Source organism: Megascapheus bottae, chromosome 17, assembly GCF_031878675.1.
Source record: "Megascapheus bottae isolate mThoBot1 chromosome 17, mThoBot2.hap1, whole genome shotgun sequence".
NCBI lineage: Eukaryota > Metazoa > Chordata > Mammalia > Rodentia > Geomyidae > Megascapheus > Megascapheus bottae.
In genome coordinates, this window is record NC_143525.1 from 31863817 (window position 1) to 31888075 (window position 24259).

The 24259-nt window shown below is 43.2% G+C and overlaps 1 protein-coding gene across 5 annotated transcripts in view; it reads right to left on the minus strand.

Moving 5' to 3' along the window:
* Calcoco2 (calcium binding and coiled-coil domain 2) overlaps positions 1-18562 on the minus strand; it is a 47592-nt gene extending 29030 nt beyond the window's left edge. For 2 of the 5 annotated variants that reach the window (XM_090350671.1, XM_090350670.1), the window contains exons 1-6: positions 18486-18560; positions 10832-11020; positions 6088-6190; positions 4828-4961; positions 2239-2364; positions 437-562 (exon numbers count right to left, since the gene is read on the minus strand). In XM_090350671.1, coding sequence (XP_090206797.1) covers positions 437-562; positions 2239-2364; positions 4828-4961; positions 6088-6190; positions 10832-11011 — 669 coding nt within the window. In that variant the 5' untranslated portion in view covers positions 11012-11020; positions 18486-18560. Of the gene's footprint in view, positions 1-436; positions 563-2238; positions 2365-4827; positions 4962-6087; positions 6191-10831; positions 11021-18485 lie in introns of all 5 variants that reach the window. The other 3 variants (XR_016538342.1, XM_090350674.1, XM_090350673.1) reach the window with 3 other exon arrangements.
* Positions 18563-24259: the final 5697 nt, after the last annotated feature.

Sequence of the window (24259 nt, forward strand, 5' to 3'; positions counted from 1 at the left end):
TAATACAGCTAGAAGTTCAACATAAACAATAAAAAGGAAATATGGGCCAGGCACTGGATGCTCATGCCTGTAATCCTAGCTTGACAAACTCAGGATTTGGGCACTGTCCTTGGGCTTTCTAAAGGCTAGTGCTCTAGCACTTGAGCCACAGCACACTTCTGGCCTTTTCTGGGTATGTGGTACTGAAGAATCAAACTCAGGACTTCGTGCATGAAAGGCAAACACCTCTACCGCTAGGCCAAGCTCCAGGGCCTGGATTATTATTTTTTAACAAGTAAAATAATACATATAAAATTTTTTAACACTGCACCTTTTCAAAGATACTGGTTTTAGGGCATGAGATCACAAGTCAAATGAAAATAGGCTGGACCCAAAAGACCATCCAATTCTGATCTCCATGCTCTAAGTTCACCTTTAGCTAGCAGCCACACCACACCTGCTTCCTTTTGAGTTCAGCCTGCATGTCTGAGTTCTGCTTCTTGAGACTAACACAGCTGTCCTTCAGTTCTTGGTTTTCTTCACAAAGCTCCTTGTTATGCTGCTCAATCTCTTCCACCTTTCCCTACAAAAGAACATTCCATAAAAAACATTCAAGTCTCTCAAGCAGAAAATTCCCACATGTTGTTATAGGGAGGATCTGACTGCTTCCCACTCACTGCGGTGACATTCCCATTTACTTGGAATGTACCTCACATGGGAATAGCTCCCCAGTATGTGCATAAGGAGGCAACAGGTACAACTATGTTACTGAAGCTTTAAGCAAGCCAGGACCACAAAAGATAGAAAAGCAAAGAGTAAGACCATAAAAAAGTTTGGGGCCAAGAGTTTGGCCTAGTGGTAGAGTGCTTCTCTAGCATTCACGAAGACACAGGTTCGAGTCCTCGGTACCACATACACAGAAAATGCCAGAAGTGGTGCTGTGGCTCAAGTGGCAGGGTTCTAGCCTTGAGAAAACCCATACACAGGGCTCAGGCCCTGAGCTGAAGCCCAAGACTGGCAAAAGCAAAAACAAACACAAAAACAACAAACAAACAAACAAGGGACAGGTTAGATATGATGGCACAAGCCTATAACCCAGCACTTGGAGGCTGAGGCAGGAGATCATGAATTCGAGGTCACCCTGAGCACACTTAGTGAGTGTGAGGACGTTTTGAATTACAAAACAAGACCTTGTCTCAAACAAAGTGACAGTTACAATGACAAGGGAATGTGGATTCTTCTTGTAGATGCTAGTGTTTTCTCCCTTATAATATATATGTATATATTTATACTTATATATAAATATACACACACAGAGATATGTATATCTTTTTTGGTGAGTCCTGAGGCTTGAACTCAGGGCCACTTGAACCACAGTACCACTTCTGGCTTTTTCTGTGTATATGGTACCGAGGAACTGAACCCAGGGCTTTGTGCATGCTAGGCAAGCACTCTCCCACTAGGTCCCAGCCCCAGTGAATACTCATATTTTAAAAAGATAAGATTTTACAATATAGTCAGAATGGCTCTGAATTCACTGTCATTCTGCCTCATCTAGGATTATAGCTATGTACACCATGTCTGGCAATAAACTACTTTTAATTTAATACAGCTAGAAGTTCAACATAAACAATAAAAAGGAAATATGGGCCAGGCACTGGATGCTCATGCCTGTAATCCTAGCTTGACAAACTCAGGATTTGGGCACTGTCCTTGGCTTTCTAAAGGTTAGTGCTCTAGCACTTGAGCCACAGCACACTTCTGGCCTTTTCTGGGTATGTGGTACTGAAGAATCAAACTCAGGACTTCGTGCATGAAAGGCAAACACCTCTACCGCTAGGCCAAGCTCCAGGGCCCAGATTATTATTATTATTATTATTTTTTTTTTTTGCCAGTCCTGGGCTTGAGCTCAGGGCCTGAGCACTATCCTTGGACTTTCTCAAGGTTAGAGCTCCACCACTTGAGCCTCAGCACCACTTCCGGCTTTTTTCTATGTATGTGGTACCGAGGAATCGAACCCGGGTCTTCATGCATGCTAGGCAAGCACTTTAACCACTAGGCCAAACTCCCGGCCCCCAGATTATTATTTTTTAACAAGTAAAATAATACATATAAAACTTTTTAACACTGCACCTTTTCAAAGATACTGGTTTTAGGGCATGAGATCACAAGTCAAATGAAAATAGGCTGGACCCAAAAGACCATCCAATTCTGATCTCCATGCTCTAAGTTCACCTTTAGCTAGCAGCCACACCACACCTGCTTCCTTTTGAGTTCAGCCTGCATGTCTGAGTTCTGCTTCTTGAGACTAACACAGCTGTCCTTCAGTTCTTGGTTTTCTTCACAAAGCTCCTTGTTATGCTGCTCAATCTCTTCCACCTTTCCCTACAAAAGAACATTCCATAAAAAACATTCAAGTCTCTCAAGCAGAAAATTCCCACATGTTGTTATAGGGAGGATCTGACTGCTTCCCACTCACTGCGGTGACATTCCCATTTACTTGGAATGTACCTCACATGGGAATAGCTCCCCAGTATGTGCATAAGGAGGCAACAGGTACAACTATGTTACTGAAGCTTTAAGCAAGCCAGGACCACAAAAGATAGAAAAGCAAAGAGTAAGACCATAAAAAAGTTTGGGGCCAAGAGTTTGGCCTAGTGGTAGAGTGCTTCTCTAGCATTCACGAAGACACAGGTTCGAGTCCTCGGTACCACATACACAGAAAAAGCCAGAAGTGGTGCTGTGGCTCAAGTGGCAGGGTTCTAGCCTTGAGAAAACCCATACACAGGGCTCAGGCCCTGAGCTGAAGCCCAAGACTGGCAAAAACAAAAACAAACACAAAAACAACAAACAAACAAACAAGGGACAGGTTAGATATGATGGCACAAGCCTATAACCCAGCACTTGGAGGCTGAGGCAGGAGATCATGAATTCGAGGTCACCCTGAGCACACTTAGTGAGTGTGAGGACGTTTTGAATTACAAAACAAGACCTTGTCTCAAACAAAGTGACAGTTACAAGAGACAATGACAAGGGAATGTGGATTCTTCTTGTAGATGCTAGTGTTTTCTCCCTTATAATATATATGTATATATTTATACTTATATATAAATACACACACACACAGATATGTATATCTTTTTTGGTGAGTCCTGAGGCTTGAACTCAGGGCCACTTGAACCACAGTACCACTTCTGGCTTTTTCTGTGTATATGGTACCGAGGAACTGAACCCAGGGCTTTGTGCATGCTAGGCAAGCACTCTTACCACTAGGCCACTCTCCTGACCCTCCCTTACAAATCTTGTCTACTTAAGGCCACTAATAATTATGTTAATTGATTATTCATAGTATCCTTACTATTTCCCACAGTGCTCAATGAATACCTATTGGTGTTCTGCTAAATGACTACGTGAATGAATCTAACACTCATGTATGACAGAGTCAGAACCGAGAGACACACAAACAATAGTATTTGGTGCTTCTCAAAGGAACTTTTAGCCAGTGGCTCACACTTACAATCCTAGCTACTCAAGATGTTGAGACCTGGAGGATTTCAGTTCAGAGCCAGATGGGGAAGAAAAGTCTGTGAGACACCATCTCCAATTAACCAGCAAAATATAAGATTGGAGGCATAACTCAAAGGGTAAGATTGTCACTTACTAGCAAAATGTTGAGTGAGAACATGGAAGCCTTTATCCCCCATGCCCCCCCCCCCAAGAAAATATCAATGAACTGTTACATTTACTCTGGTGTTAAGATATATAGAAAACTATAAGTCCCTATAAAAGTTAAGGAGTAAATGCAAAGTTACAGATGTGTGTGTGCGTGGGTGGACCACTCAAGTTTAAACTCAGGGCCTGAGCTAGCATTCTACTATTTGAGCCGTACCTCCAGTCCAACTTTTTAGTGTTAATTGGACTTTCCTGACCATGTTAGCTTTGAACCACAATCCTTAGCTCTTAGCCTCCTGAGTAGCTAAAACTATAGGCATAAGCCACTGATGTCCAGTAAGTTACACTTTTTCTTTTGCCAGTCCTGAGGCTTGAACCTGAAACCTGAGGCTTGTGCACTATCCTTGAGCTTTCCCAAGGATAGTGCTCTATTATTGATCCACAGCAACACTTCTGGCTTTTTCTGTGTATGTGGTACTGAGGAATTGAACCCAGGGTTTCCTGCATGTTAAGCAAGGGCCCTACCATTAGGCAAGAATCCTACCATTAGGCCACAATCCTGGCCCAGTTACAATTTTTTTTTTTTTGGTGAGTCATGGGGCTTGAACTTGGCCTGGGCGCTGTCCCTGAGCTCTTCAGCTCAACGCTACCTCTCTACCCTGGGCCTAAGTGTTGTCCCTGAGCTCTTCAGCTCAAGGCTACCACTCTACCCTCGAGCCAAAGCCCCACTTTCTGGTTTCTAGAGGTTAATTGGAGATAAAGAGTCTCAGGTCCTTTTGTGCCTGGGCTTGCTTTGAACCTTGATTCTCAGATCTCAGCCTTTGAGTAGCTAGGATTACAGGCATGAACCACTGCATCTGGCCCAGTTACAAAATTTTAAGATTTTTTCCAAAATCTTAAATCTTTTTTTTAATTAAAGAATTTATTAATATTGGTTTTTACATCATATTTCAAATGACATGTTTAACAAACAGGAATTCAAGAAGGGAATCTTGATTTTAGAACATAATCAAAATTAGGCTGAGGGTTTGTATGTCATAGATACATAATAATCTATGTAATAAAACCAACAGTATCTTTTAAATATGCCATAAAACCTTACTGATTAACTATCAATTCTACTTAGGAATTGTTATGTGTAATGGCAGAAAAGGCTTAGAGAAGACAATTACAGACCTTAGTGGTAACAACTAGTATGTCGTCCTCAGTTTCTAGTCGGAATTGGAAAGGGATACTTGCTCCCCGGACCACACCATCTTGATCCACATAGCAGAACTGGTAATACTCATCATCCTTGGGCAGATAATAAGCTGGAAAAAAAAATCATGAGTTTTAATCCAAAATAAAATCTATTTAAAAAATAAATTCACAAGTCTTTTTATCTGCCTCAGAAAGCTCAAACTCAAGAAAGTCAATTAGAGCCAGATGCCAGGGCTCACACCTATAATCCTAGCTACTTAGGAGTCTCAGATCTGATATTGTAGCTCAAAGCCAACCGGATCAGAAACTGAGGCATTTATTTCCAATTAATCAGCAAAAATCCAGAAGTAAAGTGTGGTTTAAGTGGTAATGTGCCAGCCTTGAGTGAAAAAGCTAAGTGAAAACAAGAGGCCCCAAGTTCAAGCTTCAGTACTCACAATTATCAGAGGAGGAAGAAAAAGAAAGAAAATCAAGCCAGATGCTAGTGGGCTCATGCTTATAATTCTAGCTACTTCAAAAGACTGAGAGCTGCCATGTACTGGTGGCTCATACTTGAAAATCCTATGCAGAAGGCTGGAATCTGAGGATCAAAGTTCAAAGCCAGCCTAGGAAGGAAAGTCTGTGAGACTCTTACCTCCATTAACTACCAAAAAAGCTGGTAATTGGAGTTGTGCGTCAAGTGTAGAGAACTAGCCCTGAGTAAAAGAAGCTCAAGGACAGCACTAAGGTTCTGAGTTCAAGCATCTGAGGGGGACGGCAGGGTGGAAACAAAGCTGAGATCTGAGGATTGAGGTTCAAAGCCAGACAGGTCAGAAAAATCTGTGAGACATTTATCTCCAATTAAACAAAAACCAGAAGTGGAGCTGTGGTGAAGTAGCAGTGTGTCAACCTTGAGCAAAAAAGCTGAGGGAGGGGGACCGGGAGTTTGGCCTAGTGATTAAAGTGCTTGCCTAGCATGCATGAAGACCCGGGTTTGATTCCTCGGAACCACATACATAGAAAAAAGTCGGAAGTGGTGCTGAGGCTCAAGTGGTAGAGCTCTAGCCTTGAGAAAGTCCAAGGACAGTGCTCAGGCCCTGAGCTCAAGCCCAGGACTGGCAAAAAAAAAAAAAAAAAAAGCTGAGGGAGAGCGCCCAGCCCCTGAATTCCAGACCTAGTACTTGCATGCGTGTGTGCATGAAAATGAATTAGTTTTGGCCACAGTTTTCAACACCTTTGATCTAGTATTTTTCTCACCTTTGAACTGGACTTCTTGCTGTTTGGCTAAGTCCATTTTTAGGTCACTGGGCAAAGCAACCCACATGAAAGTATAATATTCACGGGTAGTCTTCCATCCCACCTGTAATGACAAGAGGTTCTCACTTAGCATCTGACAGTGCTCAAGGAAAAGACCTTATTTGGGCTGTTTTCTTACAATGCACTTATATTTTACTTGCATCTACTAAAAACTATAGCAGAATAATTTCAGTATGACAAGATTCACTTTTTTTGTTGGTTGTGGGGCTTGAACTCTGGGCCTGGGCACTGTCCCTGAGCTCTTCAGCTCAAGGCTACCGCCCTACCCCTAGGCCTGGGTGTTGTCCCTGAGCTACTCAGCTCAGGCTACCTCCCTCTTGAGCAATAGCACCACTTCCGGTTTTCTGGCTAACTGGAGATAAGAGTCTCATGGTCTTTAGGGCCCCGGGCTGGCTTGGAACCAAGATTCTCAGATCTCAGACTCCTGAGTAGCTAGGTTTATAGGCATGAGCAACCACGCCTGGCTCAAATTTTTTTATTTATAGGAAAAAAGGTCTGGAATAACTAAAAATTCACACACACACACACACACACACACACACACACACACACACACACACACACACACACGAGAAGACAGGCCTGCCTTTGTAGCCCAGGCTGACATGTATTATCACACCCACTAGTCAGGATTTTCCTTTTTTCTTTTCTCTTTCTTTTTTTTGGTCAGTGGTAGGGCTTAAACTCTGGGCCCGGGCGCTGTTCCTGAGCTCTTCAGCTCAAGGCTCTGGCCCACAGCCCCATATCCCTTGATCTCACCCTCCTGAGTAGCTAGGATTACAGGCATGAGCCACCTTGCCTGGCTCATCTTTTTCTTAATAGTGACAAAGATTTAAAAAAAATCTGACAGTCATAAAAGCCTATTTTCAGTATTGAATATAATCAATCAAACGATACCAGGATAGAGCAAAAGTGTCTGAGAGCCAGAAAGATGGCTAATTAGATTTTATTTTTATTTATTTCTTGGCAGTTGTAGGGATTGAATTCAGGGCCTGGGCATGGTCCCTGAGCTTTTCTGCTCAAGGCTTGCACCCTGTCACTTTGAGCCATAGCCCCACTTTCCATTTTCTAGAGGTTAATTGGAGGCAAGAGTTTCAGGTCCTCTTGTGCTCGGGCTGGCTTTGAACCTTGATCCTCAGATCTCAGCCTCCTGAGCAGCTAGGATTACAGGCGGGAGCCACTGAGCCTAGCTTTTGGAAAATATTTTTCACTACATATAAAAAAGGTGAGGAATGGTTCAAATTTTATCTAGAAAAGAACAAAAGGGAATATAAAAAGGGGAGCCATTCAAGGGGCAAACACTCAGCAAATGAGAAGCAAAATTGTATCAACTGCTATGTTTTGACCAAGCCTGAGCCCAGTAGGAAGAGAATCAACTAAAAATAAGTTCCAAGGGCCGGGAGTATGGCCTAGCGGTAAGAGTGCTTACCTACATGTACAAAGCCCTGGGTTTGATCCTTCCATACCACATACACAGAAAAGCTAGAAGTGGTGCTGTGGCTCAAGTGGCAGAGTGCTAGCTTTGAGAAGCCCAAGGATAGTGCTCAGGCCCTGAGTTCAAGCCCCAGGACCGGTAAAAAAAATGAATAAATGAGTTCCACTTTTAAATATTAATGAATCTGAATAGGGTTGAAAAGGTTACAACAAAAGCCGCTCAGAAAATACTGAGGCATGTTTTAGAGTCTTATTAAATACACACCCCATTGCTGTAAGTCTCTCAGAGCCAATACAATCTGCAGTGATACAGGAAGTATGAATTTTATGAAGTCCTCATTCAGAACTTGGGAGTTTCTTAATGCATTCTGACAGAGACTTAATAGGAAGATCTAAAAAACACTGCTGCCTTCGAATAAGAAAACAAACTTCTTGCCACTTGCATCTATTCTTGGCTCATCCATCTGAGTAGTCCTAGTTCCAGCCGGCCTGTCATGACATGTTAGCTCTTCTTGTTGAGCCTTGGAAACGTTTACATTCCCAGGTCAAGAGGAGATCATTGGGACTGATTATATTGAAGGAAGGAAAATTGAGTCCTCCCTATTTTAGGCTCTACCTTGGTGGTAGCTGTCACTACTTAGAAATAGCTATTAGCCATATAAGGCTGATTTACATGAGGACATGGTTCAAATGGTAAGGAAGGACCCAACATCACCACCATCATCACCAAAAATAAAGCAGTTACTCATTACACTAGCCACATTTTAAGTGTGACTACATAACAAAGGTATAGCAAACAGTTATATTGAAAAATACTAATCTATAATACACTTTTTCTTTTCTTTTTATATTGTGGGTCATAGGGCTTGAACCTGGCCTGGGCTCTGTCTCTGAGCTCTTCAGCTCAAAGCTACTGCCCTACCCCTGGGCCTGGGTGTTGTCCCTGAGTTTTTCAGCTCAAGGCTATTGCCCTACCCCTGAGCCAAACCCCTCTCCCCATTTTCTAGAAGTTAATTGGAGATAAGTCTCAGGTTCTTTTGTGCCCGGGCTGGCTTTGAACCTTGATCCTCAGATGTCAGCCTCTAAAGTAGCTAGGATTACAGGCGTGAGCCACTGCGCCTAGCACACTTCCTTTTTTTTTTTTTTTTTGCCACTTGAACTCAGGGCCTGGGCACTGTCTTGGACACTTTTTGCTATCTTCCACTTAAGCCACAGCACCACTTCCAGCTTTTTCTAAGTATGTGGTACGGAGGAATCAAACCCAGGGCTTCATACATGCTAGGCTAACACTCTACCACTAGGCTACACTCTTGGCCCCTACACTTTCTTTTTATGGGGAAGAAAAATCCATCTACAACTTCTTTCCAAGAGAGAAAACACTCAATGACAGAATAACTCTCAGTATGATGATTCAGTATAATATAGTTTCAGAATATGACAGTATCTTCTGGTTGCCTACTATCCTCTCTAAATAGCAATCTTATTATTTCCAGTTCCTGACACTTTACCGGTAAGTTTGTTCTTTCAAACAAGAAAAAGGAATTCACCGAGGGATACAAATAAGCAATAGTTTCTTCACAGCACAGTAAAAAGTGCTATGTGATTTCAACATGAGCGTTAGTGGGCGCACGACATACTGCACTGTCAAACTAAATGTCACCAACATTGGGAATTACAGTATAAATTACTTAAGTTGACCTTTAATTCCTGCCTCTGGAAATAAAGATCTGACAATATGGGGGTGTGTGTGGATGTTTATGCTTATGTATTTATGCATGTATATATGAAAGTGAGGAAGGGGTGTGTGTGAAAGACACAGAAATGAGAAGGGGATATACAAGTTGATTATACACTACAATAGACCTCTGAGGTTGCTCAGAAACTTTTCATCTTTAGAAAGAAGAAAACCAACTTTCTGCATACATGATATTGAACTAGGTAATTTCTCAGAATCCTTTTCAAATTTGGGATATTCGCTTTAAAACAAACACCAAATAAGGAAGTAATGTTTGACGTCACAGAAATTATGTAAGAGGTCACCCATTTTAATCAAATCATACATGAATATTTCAAAATAGGATAATTCTTTTTTTTTTTTTTTTTTTTTTTTTTTTTTTTGCCAGTCCTGGGCTTGAGCTCAGGGCCTGAGCACTGTCCTTGGACTTTCTCAAGGCTGGCGCTCTACCACTTGAGCCTCAGCACCACTTTCGGCTTTTCTCTATGCATGTGGTACTGAGGAATTGAACCTGGGTCTTCTTGCATGTTAGGTAAACCCTCTACCACTAGGCTAAACTCCCAGCCCAAAATAGAATAATTCTTAAGGCTTTTATATTAAAGACAATAAAAATCTGGGATCACAGAATTTCCATTTTTTTTTAGCTTGAAGCTGAAACTTAAATTTGAGTTCCACAGCACACATTAACATATACTGACAGTGAACCTCAACACTTTGTTTAAAATTCTAAGATTGGCTAGATAGGCCAGGAGCCAGTGGCTCATGCCTATAAAGTCAAGCTACTGAAGAGGTTGAAATCCTGGGATTACAATTCAAATTCAGCAGCCTCTTACTTCCAATTAACGAGTAAAAAGCCAGAAGTGAAGGCAGAGTATCAATGGCTCACACCTATAATCCTGGCAATTCAGAAGGCTGAGATCTGAGGATCTCAGTTTGAAGCTAGCCTGGGCAGGAAAATCTGTGAGACTTATCTCTAATAAACTACTCAGAAAAAAGCTAAAAGTGGTGCTGTGGTTCAAGTGGTAGAGTGTTAGTCTTGAACAAAAAAAGCTCAGGGACAGCACCCAGGTCCAAAGCTCAAGGCCCAGAACCTGCAACAACAACAACAAAAAAAAAGCAGCAGCTGCCAAAAGAAGTGGTATAGCTCTAGCTTTGTGAAGGGCAGGTAGAGGGGTCCAGGGGACTGAACAAGAGTGAGCCTGACACAGAAATGGAGGGATGAAGGGCAAACAAATGCAGCAGTGGTACTCAGTAAACATTATGTTGAAAATAAACTAAACTTGTGGGTGGGGATGGTAAGGAAAAACTTGGAGAAAGAGAGGGAAGGAATGACACTATTCAAATGTATTTTTTATCGGACTTGTGTAATCAGAACCCTAGTGCATATCACCTTTATAATAACAATACACAACATTTAAACAAGTGAGCCTGAATGATAAACAGTCACACAAGGAGTTACACCCTCAGGTAATGAAGGTTCACCCTTAGTTCCAAGTAACACTGGATTTTACTTACTCTAAAAATGCCAATCCAATCCTTTCGACGGGGAATGAAATGTTGAGTAAAGGTATAATAGCACGTGATATCCCCTCCAGGGACATAGAACTTCTCCATGCTGTTAAAGATGACCTGAGAAAAATGACAATGATCCAGCAAGACAGCTGATGTGGGAGGCTCTTCTACTATCTTTTCCATGGTGGGGTCCTGTTAGGAGACATGGAATAAAGTAAGGCTCAAAAGGTTTGGCTTGTGATTCTGGGCAGTCACCCAAGAACATTTTGTTCAAGGCCATTAGGAAAAGCAAAATCCTGACAAATATTAAGATCACATAGCTTTCTGTTTCACTTTGAGTCATTTCACATTCATAAATTCCTATGCTATGAGAATTTTCAGAGTATCTTTGACCACAGGCACTTCCACCCTCAACATGCCCTTATTGTCTGCTCTGTTGTCTTTCTCTCTCCCTCCCCCTTCCCCCTCTCTTTTGCTTGAACTCAGGACTTGAGCACTCTCCTTGGGCTTTCTCAAGGCTAGAACTTTACCACTTGAGCCACAGCACCACTTCTGGCTTTTTCTATGTATATGGTACCAAGGAATTGAACCCCAGTCTTCATGCATGCTAGGCAAGCACTCTACCAGTAGACCAAACTCCCAGCCTATTTCTCTTACTTCTAAACAAAGCAATCTACACAAAACAGGTGAAACTGGAAATCATAAGACCTAAGTTCTAGATTTTTTTCATCCCAATTTTAGGATTTCAGCTTCTCTACTTAACTGCATTTACCTTATAATTTTTGGGCTCTTTCACATAAAACAATATGCTAGGAGTATAGCATTTGGAAAAAGAAATGAGACTAATAAAAAGATTGGCGTGCTGGGAGCATGCCTGTACCTAGTGATAGTGCTTGCCTAGCATGCCCCAAGACCAAGGTCTGATTCTTTGGTACCACATACACAGAAAAAAGCCAGAAGTGGTGTTGTGGCTCAAGTGGTAGAGCCCTAGCCTTGAGGAATGCCCAAGGACAAGTGCTCAGGCCCTGAGTCCAAGCCCCAGGATTGGCAAAAAGAAGACTGGTGATCTGAGAATTGTGGTCCAAAGCCAGTGCAGGCAGGAAAAGTCCATGAGACTTATCTCCAATGAATCATAAAAAGCTGAAATGGCAATGTGGCTCAACTGGTAGAAAGAAAGACTTGAGCAATAGAGCTCAGGGACAGTATTCAGGCCTATAGTTTAAGCCTCATTATTGGCTCATGCACACAAGCGCACACACCAAAAGAATCAGTACAAGGTATTGGTAATATAGAAGACACAAAAAGAATGGAAGATAGAATCTCATAATTAGGGCCCGGGAGTTTGGCCTAGCGGTTAAAGTGCTTGCCTAGCATGCACAAAGACCCGGGTTCAATTCCTCGGTATCCCACATACACAACCAAGCCGGAAGTGGCAGAGACGAGACACAACCAAAAGCAGAAAAGTGGCAGAGACAAGACTGCGACGGCGACAGAGAGCTGAAGTGAACAACAACAACAAAAAAAGCCCAACCGAGTGGTGGCCGGAGCGAGCAGGACCGGAGCGAGCAGGACCGGAGCGTGCGGGAGCGAGCCGAGCCAGAGCCAGCGAGGCCGGAGCGAGCGGGGCCAGAGCGAGAGGGGGCCGGAGCGAGCAGAGCCAGGAGCAAGCGAGAGCTGGCCGAGCGGGGCCAGGGCCGGAGCGAGCGGGGCCGGAGCTAGAAAGGGGGCCTAGCCGGGCCGGGCGAGCAGGGCCGGAGCGAGCGGGGCCAGAAAGAGAAAGGGGCCAAAAAAAAAAAGAAAAGAAAAAAAAAAAAAAAGAATCTCATAATTAAAAAAAAAAAAAAAAGATTGGTTTGGCTGAAAAGGGTGAAGTTATGAGTACTATCGAGAAGTGGTGTGAGGGACCAGGAGTTTGGCCTAGTGGTAGAGTGCTTGCCAAGCAGGCACGAAGACCTGGGTTCAATTTCTCGGTACCACATACATAGAAAAGTGGTGCTGTGGCTCAAATGGTAGAGCTCTGGCCTTGAGGAAGCCCAAGGACAGTGCTCAGGCCTAGAGATCAAGCCTCGGGACTGGAGGAGGACGAGGAGGAGGAGGAGGAGGAGGAGGAGAAAAGAAGAAAGAAGAAGAAGCAAGAAGAGGAAGAAAGAAGAAGCTTCTTGGGAGGCTGAGATTTAAGAATCAAGGTTCAAAGCCAGGGGAAAGGTCTAAGAAACTCTTGTCTCCAATTAATAACCAAGAATTCAAAAGTGGAGCTATGGTTCAAGTGGTGGAACACTTTGTACACCTTTTCTTACTAGCAAAACAATCAGCTCATAACTGCTGGAACATATACTCCAGAAGTAGTGGGTACAAGATTCTAGGTTCAATATCCAGAACCTCCATCCAGTTAGAACTGAGCCTGCCTGCAAGTACAAGACCTTGGGTTCAAACCCAGTACTGATAGATTAAAGATAGCACCCACATAAAATGACATTAAAAGAACACATTTTGAGGTTGGATGTACAGTCAACAGAAACCTTACTGCTGTTCTTCCATCTGAAAACCCAATCAGCTGTCTAGAAAAACTAGTAGCTTTGATTCTTTGCTCATCAAAAATGCAAGAGACTTGCCAGGCACCGGTGGCTCATACCTGTAATCCTAGTTACTCGGAAGGCTGAGATCTGAGGATTGTGGTTTAAAGTCAGCCTGGGAAGAAATGTCCCCATGAGACTCCAATTAACCAATCTCCAACCAACTAACCAATCAAAAACTCCAAGTGGTACTGTGGCTCCAGTGGCAGAGAGCTATCGAACATAGAGGCTCAGGGACAGTTCCCAGGCCCTGAATTCAAGCCCCAGAACTGGCCAAAAAAAGAAAAAAGAAAAGATATGAAAGGAAAAAAAGAATGATTCCCCCCCCTAAATGCTTTATATGAGCCTTGCTCACACCCCCCATCCCAAATTTTAGAGGATGACTTAGGCATCAATTTCACTCTTACTCTCCTCTACACTATAGAGCTTCTCTATCATTTACTCCTAATTCTGATAACTCAGAAGCTGATAGTGAAGAAAAAAAAAAAGTAAGAATAGCCAAAGTAAATTTAGAACTAATGAATCATGATAATTCTGGAGTGGTATAATTCCTTACTCCTACTCCCAAATCAAAGACTGGCCATGGAAAACAAACAATAATGCAGATTCTACAAAGTATCAGAGGTACTTTACTTGGCCTCTGACATAGTCATGTCTTCCCACCCAACTTGGTTTTCAAAAGGATTAGGGACCTCAAGGGAGATGGCAATAATAGGAATGTATTTTAAAACCAGTTTGATGAACTGGCTCCTGGTTCCTAAGAAAGTCTGACATGTTTTCATCTAATGAGCTTTTTAAGCTTAATATACTACTCCCAGGACTGTCCCATGAGCTCATAGATCCTCTTTTTGTGAAGCAATACAACAAAAGTCACTTCCACTGCTTTTGCTGAGGAAATCTGCAAATATATTTATTCAGCAGAAAAAATTTTAAAATGCTATCCACCATTCATTAGCCTTTTATGCCAATGGGCATATGTTTCAAGAGAAATGAAGACCATAGGTAGCTTTTCTGAATTAAACTGCAGGAAAATAAAAAAGTCAAATGCTTACAAAACCAAATGAGAAATATAAATTAATTCTTCATGTGGGAACAGTAAAAAAATATATATATTAGTAATAAAAATCAAACCTGGGCTGGGAGTTTGGCCTAGTGGTAGAGTGCTTGCCTAGCATTTACAGAGACCCCCCTGGGTTTGATTCCTCAGTACCATATATATATAGAAAAAAACCAGGAGTTTGGCCTAGTGGTAGAGTGCTTGCCTAGCATGCACGACGACCCAGGTTCGATTCCTCGGTACCACATACATAGAAAAAAAGCTGGAAATGGTGCTCAGGCTCAAGCGGTTAGAGCTCTAGCCTTGAAAAAGTCCAAGGACAGTGCTCAGGCCCTGGAGCCCAAGCCCAGGACTGGCAAAAAAAAAAAAAAAAAAAGAAAAAAGCTGGAAGTGGTGCTGTGGCTCAAGTGGTAGAACACTAGTCTTGAGAATTAGATTAAATATGTTTGACTTTTTTTTTTTTTTTTGCCAGTCCTGGGCCTTGAACTCAGGGCCTGAGCACTGTCCTTGGGTTTTCTCAAAGCTAGAGCTCTACCACTTGAGTCACAGCACCACTTCCAGCTTTTTTTCTATGTATGTGGTACTGAGGAATGGAACCCGGGTCTTCATTCATGCTAGGCAAACACTACCACTGGCCAAACTCTCAGCCCAGCTTACTTTACTTTTTATAACTTCTAGCTATTAGCAAGCTGGTTGAACTGATTTAAATCCCATTTTTCCCAGGCAGATGTGACATGTAAGTAGCCTTAGTGAATATTAGCAGTGAATGCTACCACTATGGGTAATGGCCCTGTGACCAAAGTCACAATTACAGCTCCTCAGATTTGTAAGCCAATTGCTCTAGTCCAAATTTTACAAATTCTAGTTCTTAGGAAAATAAAAATATCCATAGAGGCCTTAAAAAAAAAAAAAAAACAACTTCATGGCTGCATGCTGGTTACTTGTAGCTACTGACAAGGCTTAAATCTGAGGGTGGGAAGTTTGAAGCCAGCCCAAGTAGGAAGTTCATGAGACTTTAATCTCCAATTAACCACTAAAAAGCCAGAGGTAAGTGGTAAAGTGCTAGCCTTAAGGGAGGGAAAAAGGCTCAGGGATAATACCCAGGCCCTGAGTGAAAGCTCTGTGATTAGTGTACACCGCACTCATGCATGCACACGGAAATAATAATAATATTCATCATCTTCGCACTGGTTGCTCAAGCTTGTAATTAAAACTACTCTGGAGCCTGATGTGGTAGCTCATGTCTGTAATCCTAGCTGCTCAAGAGGCTGAGATCTTAGGATCACGGTTCAAAGCCAGCCCAGGCACAAAAGTCTGTGAGAGTCTTATCTCCAATTAAGTACCAGAAAACTGGAAGTGGTGCTATGGTTCAAGGGATAGGGCAGTAGTGTTGAGCTGAAGAACTCAGGGATGATAGTCAGGCCCAGAGTTCAAACCCCACAACAGACCAAAAACAAAACAAAACAAAACAAAACAAACCCTACTGTGGAGGCTGAAAGCCAAAGGAATATCTTTCAAAACTAGTAAGTCTTGGAGATTCTATCCCTCAAAACAAGCACTAAAGCCAGGCTTAAAGTTCAAACTATTGTAACAATAACAAGAACGAAAACAAGTTAAAAACCAGAAAAGTCTACTCAGCAACAACTATGTGAATTGTTTGTCTAGATTGTTAGCAAGCCTTTATCTCCCACACCACCATAGTGCCAGCAGTACTAGGAGAAGCACAGGAAAATAGTTCTGGGACATGAGGTTCAGAAAATTGAAACACATTGGGAAAAGCTTACTGGTTTACCCACTTTTTGGGGGAGAGGGGTGGTACTCCACTATCGTGCATGGCTCCAAACTGACTTTTTGCTGATTATTCTGGAAATGAATTCTCACAGATTTTCTACCAAGGCTGGCTTCAAAGCCATGATTCTCAAGATCTCAACTTCCTTCACTAGCTAGTACTACAGGCTTGACGCACCCATGCCCGGCTATGCAGTCTTTTTTGAATGATTTGCTATGGTATGGCAATAGTGAGGATAATGAACAGGTGACTAGATCAGGAGCCTGGAGAACTAGATTCCAGTCTTAGTTCTACTATACATACCCTGAGGACCTGATCAAGTCATACAACCTTTTAGACCTCAGTAAAATGCATGGATCAGGCTAGAAAATCTTTTACAAATTATTCCAGCTATAATGATGATCATAAGTGAAAGGGGAAATATGAAGTGAGAGGGTTTTTTTTTGTTGTTGTTGTTGTTGTTTTTTTGCCAGTCCTGGGCTTGACCTCAGGGCCTAAGCACTGTCCTTGGACTTTCTCAAGGCTAGAGCTCTACCACCTGAGCCTCAGCACCACTTCTGGCTTTTTTCTATGTATGTGGTATGGGGGAATTGAACCCAGGTCTTCAGCATGCTAGGCAAGCACTCCACCACTAGGCCAAACTCCAGCCCCGCTTTTTTTTTTTTTTTTTTTTTTGGAGACATGGTTTCACTTTGTATTTCAGGGTGGTCTCAAACTCCAGATTGTCCAGCCTTGGCCCTTTATTACCCTCCCAATCGCTGGGATTATAAGTGTGCATCATACATCTGGCAGTCAATTTTTTTCTTTAAACTTACCAAGAATTTTGGTAAAACAAGGTTAAAGTAGGGAAAACTGGTAAAGCGTTTCCTGCTCCTCATGCAGCAAATGGAAATTAAAAATTCCATGCCAACATTTTTTTTGCCAGTCCTGGGCTTCAGCTCAGGGCATGAGCACTGTCCTTGGGCTTTCTCAACGTCAGCACTCTACCACTTGAGCCACAGTACCACTTCTGGCTTTTTTCTATGTATGTAGGACTGAGGAATCGAATCTGGGTCTTCGTGCACGCTAGGTAAGCACTCTAGCACCAGGCTAAACTCCCAGCCCCAAGCCAACATTTTTTTTAAAGATTCCCAAAATATATTGACATGAAGACAAGCCAGGTAACTGATTATTGCCTAACTTGCCTTTTTTTTTTTTGTGGGTCATGGGCTTGAACTCTGGACCTGGGCGCTGTACCTGAGCTCTTCAGCTCAAGGCTACCCCAGAGCCACAGCCCCATTTCCTCTGCCTATCCTTTTGAAGGACTTTTCTGCTCCACAGCTGTCAAGCCTGCTAAAAGGGAAAGTTTCAAATGTCCCTGAAAATACCAGAGAAAGCTATCTGGGCCACTCCCAGGTGCTACATTACAAAGGGGCTGGGGTGTGGCCCAAGGAGAGAATGTTTGCCTAGTACGTGCTGCAAAACAAATGAAACACCTGTAGAAGTTATAAAGACCCACTGCTTCATAAAGTCCTAGGCTTCCCAAACCCTAGGAGGTGAGAGTGATAATTCTAAGTCAGCTCCAATCATGACCAGTTGTTTCCCATCTGGAGCCAGGAATCTAAGAGATGGGAAGAAGCTGGCGGGCGGGGTGGTCATCCCAGGTATTGGAGAAGCTCAGCACGCCCGCAGGCCACGCCGCCGGGTGGGGCGGCCAAGGGTAAAGAAGCGGATCAAATGGAAAAGAGGCTCCACGGATCCGAGGGGGCGGGGGAGGCAAACAGGGGGACTGACATGGAGACCCAAAGAGAAAGTAGCTCGCCCGGGGTGACGCAGCAAGGCCCGCCTGTGCCTGGAAACCTCCCGCAGCGAGACCGAGGCCAGGATAGGGATTTTGGAACCTCCACGACCCCCGGGTGGAAGACGGGGCAGGGAGGAGGGCGGGCTGGGGGGCCACATCCAGACCCTCGCTCCCACCACGGATCTCTCTCCTGGCCCAGAAGCCTCCCCACCCTGCCAAAGCGCGGAAACCCCGGTTGCAGCTCCAGAGAAAACGGCGCCCGACGCCCCCCAAGGCTGAGGTAGACGCTCCAGGCCCTCCAGGAGGCAACTCCCGCGGACTGACACCCTCGAAGGTGGCCGGAGGTGAAAGCCGAAGCCGACCGCATCTCCGCCCGCCCAAAGCTCTTTCTCAGGACAGGAGAGATGAATTTGGGGAGCTCGAAGGCCCAACTGCCCCTCTCCACTGCAGGAACTCACCACGAGGGCAGCAGTCAGCAGCGCCGCAGCAGCAACAGGGCAGGGAGCGGGACGGGGGCGGGGCTAAGACCTGAGACACTGAGGTTCTGGGCGGAGCACACTCAGAGCGTCATAACGGTCACCTGGCCCTGCCCCTTGCCGCAGGGTCTCCTGGGAATCGTAGTCCTTGAGAGAACCATCTCTAGGGTGGTCCGCTGCGGGTGGTTTTGTTGGTCTAGAGTGGTGATCTCACCCCAAATTGCCTATTTCATGCCCTACGTCAACAAATTGTTTCCTTTCAATCTTTCTTTCAGTCCTGGCCGACAAAGCTCCATATCTGTGAAGGACCACTGAAAATTCTATTGTTCCTGATCCAATGGAGCACTTCATTGATCCATGATCCGTAGGTGTGAATCTGGCATTTAATTATTCCTCACGTGGTAAGACACAGAAATTGTGTCCTACTCTTTCTGTTTTATCGTTTCTTTTTGAGACAGTCTTATTCCTTTGCTTAGATTGCCCAACCTGGCTTTTAAGTTGTTTGTAACAAGAATCCTACCTTGATTTTTGATGTCTTCTCTTAGTCATTTTCCAATTATTTTTATTTTCATTTTTTTTGCCAGTCCTAGGGCTTTAACTCAGGGCACTGTCCTTGGACACTTTTTGCTCAAGACCAGTGCTCTGCCACTTGAGCCATAGCATCACTTCCGACTTTTTCTGTGTATGTGATACCAGGGAATTGAACCCAGGGCTTCATGCATAGTAGGTACGTACTCTACCACTAGACCACACTCCCGGCCCCTCCAATTATTAATGCCTCATTCTGCTTGTCACAGATCTCCACTTGTTCATTTTATATTCAGATATTAAACAGTATCTCTGACCTTTCATTTCCCCCAGTATTCATACAAGATTGAACCCAAGGCCTACTGCTTGCCTTACTACCTTTGGTTTTGAATAAAACTAAAATTTTGCATTGTAAAAAAATGCAAAAATATTTTTTGTGTGTGTGCTGGTAATGGAGCTTGAACTCAGATGTTTTTCCTTCTCCTCCTCCTCCTCCTCCTCCTCCTCTCCCTCCTCCTCCTCCTCTTCTAATTGCTCCTCCTCCTCCTCCCCCTCCCCCTCCCCTACTTCTCCTTCTCCTCCTCCTCCTCCTCCTCCTCCTCCTCCTCCTCCTCCTCCTCCTCCTCCTTCTTCTTCTTCTTCTTCTTCTTCTTCTTCTTCTTCTGGCATAGGTACTGTGCCTTGAACTCAGTGCTTAGGTCCTATCTCCTAGCTTTCTGTTTCAAAGCTGGTGCTCACCTGAGCCACACCTCCATTCCTGGCTTTTTGGCCATCCTGACCTACACATAGCAAGACCTTATCTAAACAAACAAACAAACAAAACCAGTGCAAAACAAAACAAAAAGAAAATTATTTTGGCCTATTGCAACAGGAATGTTCTAAAAAGGAAGAGAGATTGACTTCAACTCTGAATATATAAAAGATAAGTAAAATTTAATTGTCTTAACAGAGTAAGGAATCAGTGGAAAAAAAATTACTAAAAGGAGAGATGAAAATAGGCTAGAAGGAAACCAAGAGAGAGGAAAAAAATTCACACATACAAAAAAATGATCAGATATTAGATTCTGGAAAGTGTCTGTCACATTAGGGCATTTTTTAATATGACCCTGGGATTTCACATGGAAAACTACATTTAAGGCCTACTTGGCAAAAGTGCTCAAAGGGGCATAAAGTTTAATAAAAGAGGCTTTGTCAGAGGTGACTAGCTTATTTATTTACTTATTTATTTAGGTCATCCTGGGGTTTGCACTCAGGCCTTGAGTTTGGCAGGCTAATTTAATTATCTCTGAGCCAAGCCCGCGGCCTTTTTTCACTGGTTGTTTTTGAGATGGGGTCTCCTCTACCACTAAGGTGTATTTCTGAACTGTGGCTTGCATACTTTAGGCTTACCATGTTGCTGGAATAACAGACATACCCCATCATACCCATCGATCCTTTAGTAGAAATGGAGTCTCACAGAATTTTCTGCACAGGCTGACCTGCAACCACAATTTTGTTCTCAGATCTCCACATAACTTGGAACAGGCACATACCACTGTGATCTACTATAGGTTGAGAAGAGATCTAATCAACTTTTCTGTTCCATCTGGCTTTGAACTGTAATCTTCTCATTCTCAGACTATCAAACAGCCAGGATTAATGCAGATGTGAACTACCAGAACCCAGCTAGCCACCGATTATTGAAACAACAATTTTGGCATGCAGAAAAAAAAAAGATGAAAGAGAGATTCGGGTGGTTGGGGGTGGAGGAAGGGGAGATGTTTATTCATAGCAGGGCTGTTATAAACTTACCTGTGCCTATGGAAATGGTTGGGATCTATACTATGTGATCCAGTCACCATTAAGTAAATGCCACTAATGAATACTTGGACTGTATCTAGTGACATGGAAGAACTGAATTTTTATGTAATTTATAAAACCTATGCAGATCTTGGGGCTAGGATGTAGCTCAGTGGCAAAGCGCTTGCCTAGTAAGTGCAATGTCCTGGGTTCAATCCCCGTACCAAAAAAAAAAAAAAAAGACAACAACAAAATGCAGTTTAAAAAAACCTATGCGGAGCTGTGCACGGTGGCTCACACCTGTAATCCTAGCTATTCAGGAGGCTGAGATCTAAGGATCTTTGTTCAAAGCCAGCCTGGACACTATAAAGTCCATGAGATTTTTATCTCCAATTAACTACTAGAAACCTGGAAGTGATGCTGTGGTTCAAGGGGAAGGGCGGTATCCTTGAGCTGAAGAGCTCAGGGACAGTGCCCAGGCCCAGAGTTCAAGCCCCAAGACCTACCAAAACAAAACCTATGCAGATCTAATGCAAATCTACAAACCTGGGTGACACAGGGGTGGACTGCAGGAAGGAGAATGTGGGAAGCCAGCTAGAGGCAACTTTAAGGGGTCCACATATTAGGTTTGGTCATTTACTCCAAGATGCCAGATGGAGATGAAGAATGGTAAAGGCTGGGGAAAGGAGATTTATTATGTGGCATGCACCCCAACCCATTTCCAGGGTATACAGACATCAGCATTACCCTCGAACAGAGAAAGAATTATGGCAGGGGGAAAGAGGTATGTATAAGTAGTGCTTGTCAAAGAATGACCAGGTTGAGCCATTGCCTTAGTCCTGAGGGAAACTAATTCCTTTGATGATTCCTGTTTCAGGATGCAGCTCACCACTGCAGGTAATTATCCTTATTTGGGGGTGGTCTGTCCATGGCAGCCATGCTGATCCTTTTCTTGGGGGTAGTTTCTGCTCTCAGAAACTGATGGGTAAAGATGTTATCCATCTGTCCTATCCTTCCCCAGTTCCAACATGGCTGCAAAGTGGCTTCAGAGAGAAATGTCAAAAGCCATAAACAAAATGACATTCTCTAATGCCAAGCTTTTTCTTGCCTTTAGTTTCTTTTGTGTGCTGAAGTAGGATGCTACTGCTTTTTAGCAAAAGTAGTTTCTAAGCCCTTGTTACTTTATTAATTTTTGTGGGTTATGGGGCTTGAACTCTGGGCTTGGGCACTGTTCCTGAGCTCTTCAGCTCAAGGCTACCACCCTACCCCTTGAGCAAGAGCCCCACTTCGCATTTTCTAGTGATTAATTGGAAATGAGTCTCTCATTCTTTAGTGCCTGGGCTGTGTTTGAACCATGATCCTTAGATATCTGCCTCCTGAGTAGCTAGAATTACAGGCATGATTCACTGCACCCAGCTTTATACTTTATTTTTGTGTTGATACTGGGGCTTGAGTTCAGTGGCTTAAGCTCTCATTTAGCTTTTTCCACTCAGGGCTTGTGCTCTACCATTTAAGTCTCAGCTCCATATTCAACTTATCGTGTGTATGTGTGTGTGTGTGTGTGTGTGTGTGTGTGTGTGTTCAAGCCTGGGGCTTGAACTCAGGGACTCAGGGCCTAAGGGTTAGCTCAAGGCTAACACTCTACCACCTAAACCACAGCATCACTTCCAACTTTTTTGATGATTGGAGATAAAAGTCTTATATACTTTCCTGCCCAAGCTGGCTTTGAACCAAGATCTCCAGATCTTAGCCTCCTGAGTACCTAGGATTACAGTGCCACTGGCACACACTGGTGTGTGTGTGTGTGTGTGTGTGTGTGTGTGTGTGTGTGTGTGTGTGTGTGTGTGTGTGTGTGTGTGTGTGTGTGTGTGTGTGTGTGTGTGTGTGTGTGTGTGTGTGTGTGTGTGTGTGTGTGTGTGTGTGTGTGTGTGTGTGTGTGTGTGTATCAGTACTAGGGATTGAATTCAGGGCTTCTCACTCAGCTTTTTCCACTCAAGACCAGTGCTCTGCCACTTGACCATGCCTCCAATTCCAGCTTTTTGATGGGTTAATTAAAGATTAAGAGTCTGCCTAGACTGTCTTCAAACATTAATCCTCAGATCTGAGCCTCCTGAGTAGGTAGGCTTACAGGTGATAGTCATCAGGCTTCTTTCTTGTTATAAGTGATTTTTTTTTTTTTTTTTTTTTTTTTTTTTGCCAGTCCTGGCCTTGAGCTCAGGGCCTGAGCACTGTCCTCGGACTTTCTCAAGGCTAGAACTCTACCACTTGAGCCTCCGCACCACTTCTGGCTTTTTTCTATGTATGTGGTACCGAGGAATCAAACCTGGGTCTTCGTGCATGCTAGACAAGCACTCTACCACTAGGCCAAACTTTCGGCCCCTATAAGTGATTTTATAGTAATTTACTTCACTACTATCTAACCATCGGATAACTAAAGTTCTTTAAGTAATTTTCAGAAAGCAAAAATTCAGCATGTAGTTAACTGCTTTTGGACATGACTTCAAACTATTATCAGATGAATTGACATCAATGTGTAAGTAGAAGGGACCTACCAAAAGTGAAACAAATGCTACAAACACAAGAAAAATAAAAGTTCCTTCCTTAGCTTTGTGAAAAAGAAAAAAAAAAAAGGAAGAAAAGAAGGAAAGAAGAATATGCTTGCTCTTTCTATTGAAGTGTAGTGATTTCTGTGAGTTTTGTTTTTGCTAGTCCTGGGGCTTAAAATTGGTCCAGGCACTGTCCCTGAGCTTCTTTTGCAAAAGCTAGTTAGTGGTCAATCACTTGAGCCACAGCACCATTTCTGGCTTTTTGTTTATGTGGTACTGAGATCAAACCCACGGCTTCATGCATGCTAGGCAAGCACTCTACCACTAAGCTACATTCCCAACCTGTTGTTTTTAGGTGCCATCCTTCCCAAGGAAAAGTAACATTGAAAATTATGAACAGCTTTCAAGGAAAGGTGTTTCCCTAGAAAGTAAAGGATGATGAAAAAGACAGGAAAGATGAAGACAGAAGCTTGAAAGTCAGGTATCAGTGGCTCATGCCTAGATCTTCAGAAGGCTGAAATGGGAAGATCAACTTCCAAAACCAGCTAGGGCAAGAAAGTCTTTTATCTCAATTACCAACAACAACAAAAAAAAGCCAGAATTGGAGCTGGAAGAGTGCCAGTCTTTATCACAGTTTTGTAGCCAGCAAAAAAGCTAAGGGACAGTACCAGCACAAAACAAAATAAAAACCAGATGCTCCTGACTTAGCAAAGTTTCTGATTCTGTGATTGTACATATGGCTACAACATTCCCATATGCATCACAGATTTAAACAAACTGGATCATGCAAAAATGCAGTTTTTCAGTCTCCTTGCTTCATTACTACTCTCCTCACATAGTCTATCCCCAGAATAAATACCAAGACTTTATTTTGACTGGCACAGGAAGGAAAGGTTTCCAAGA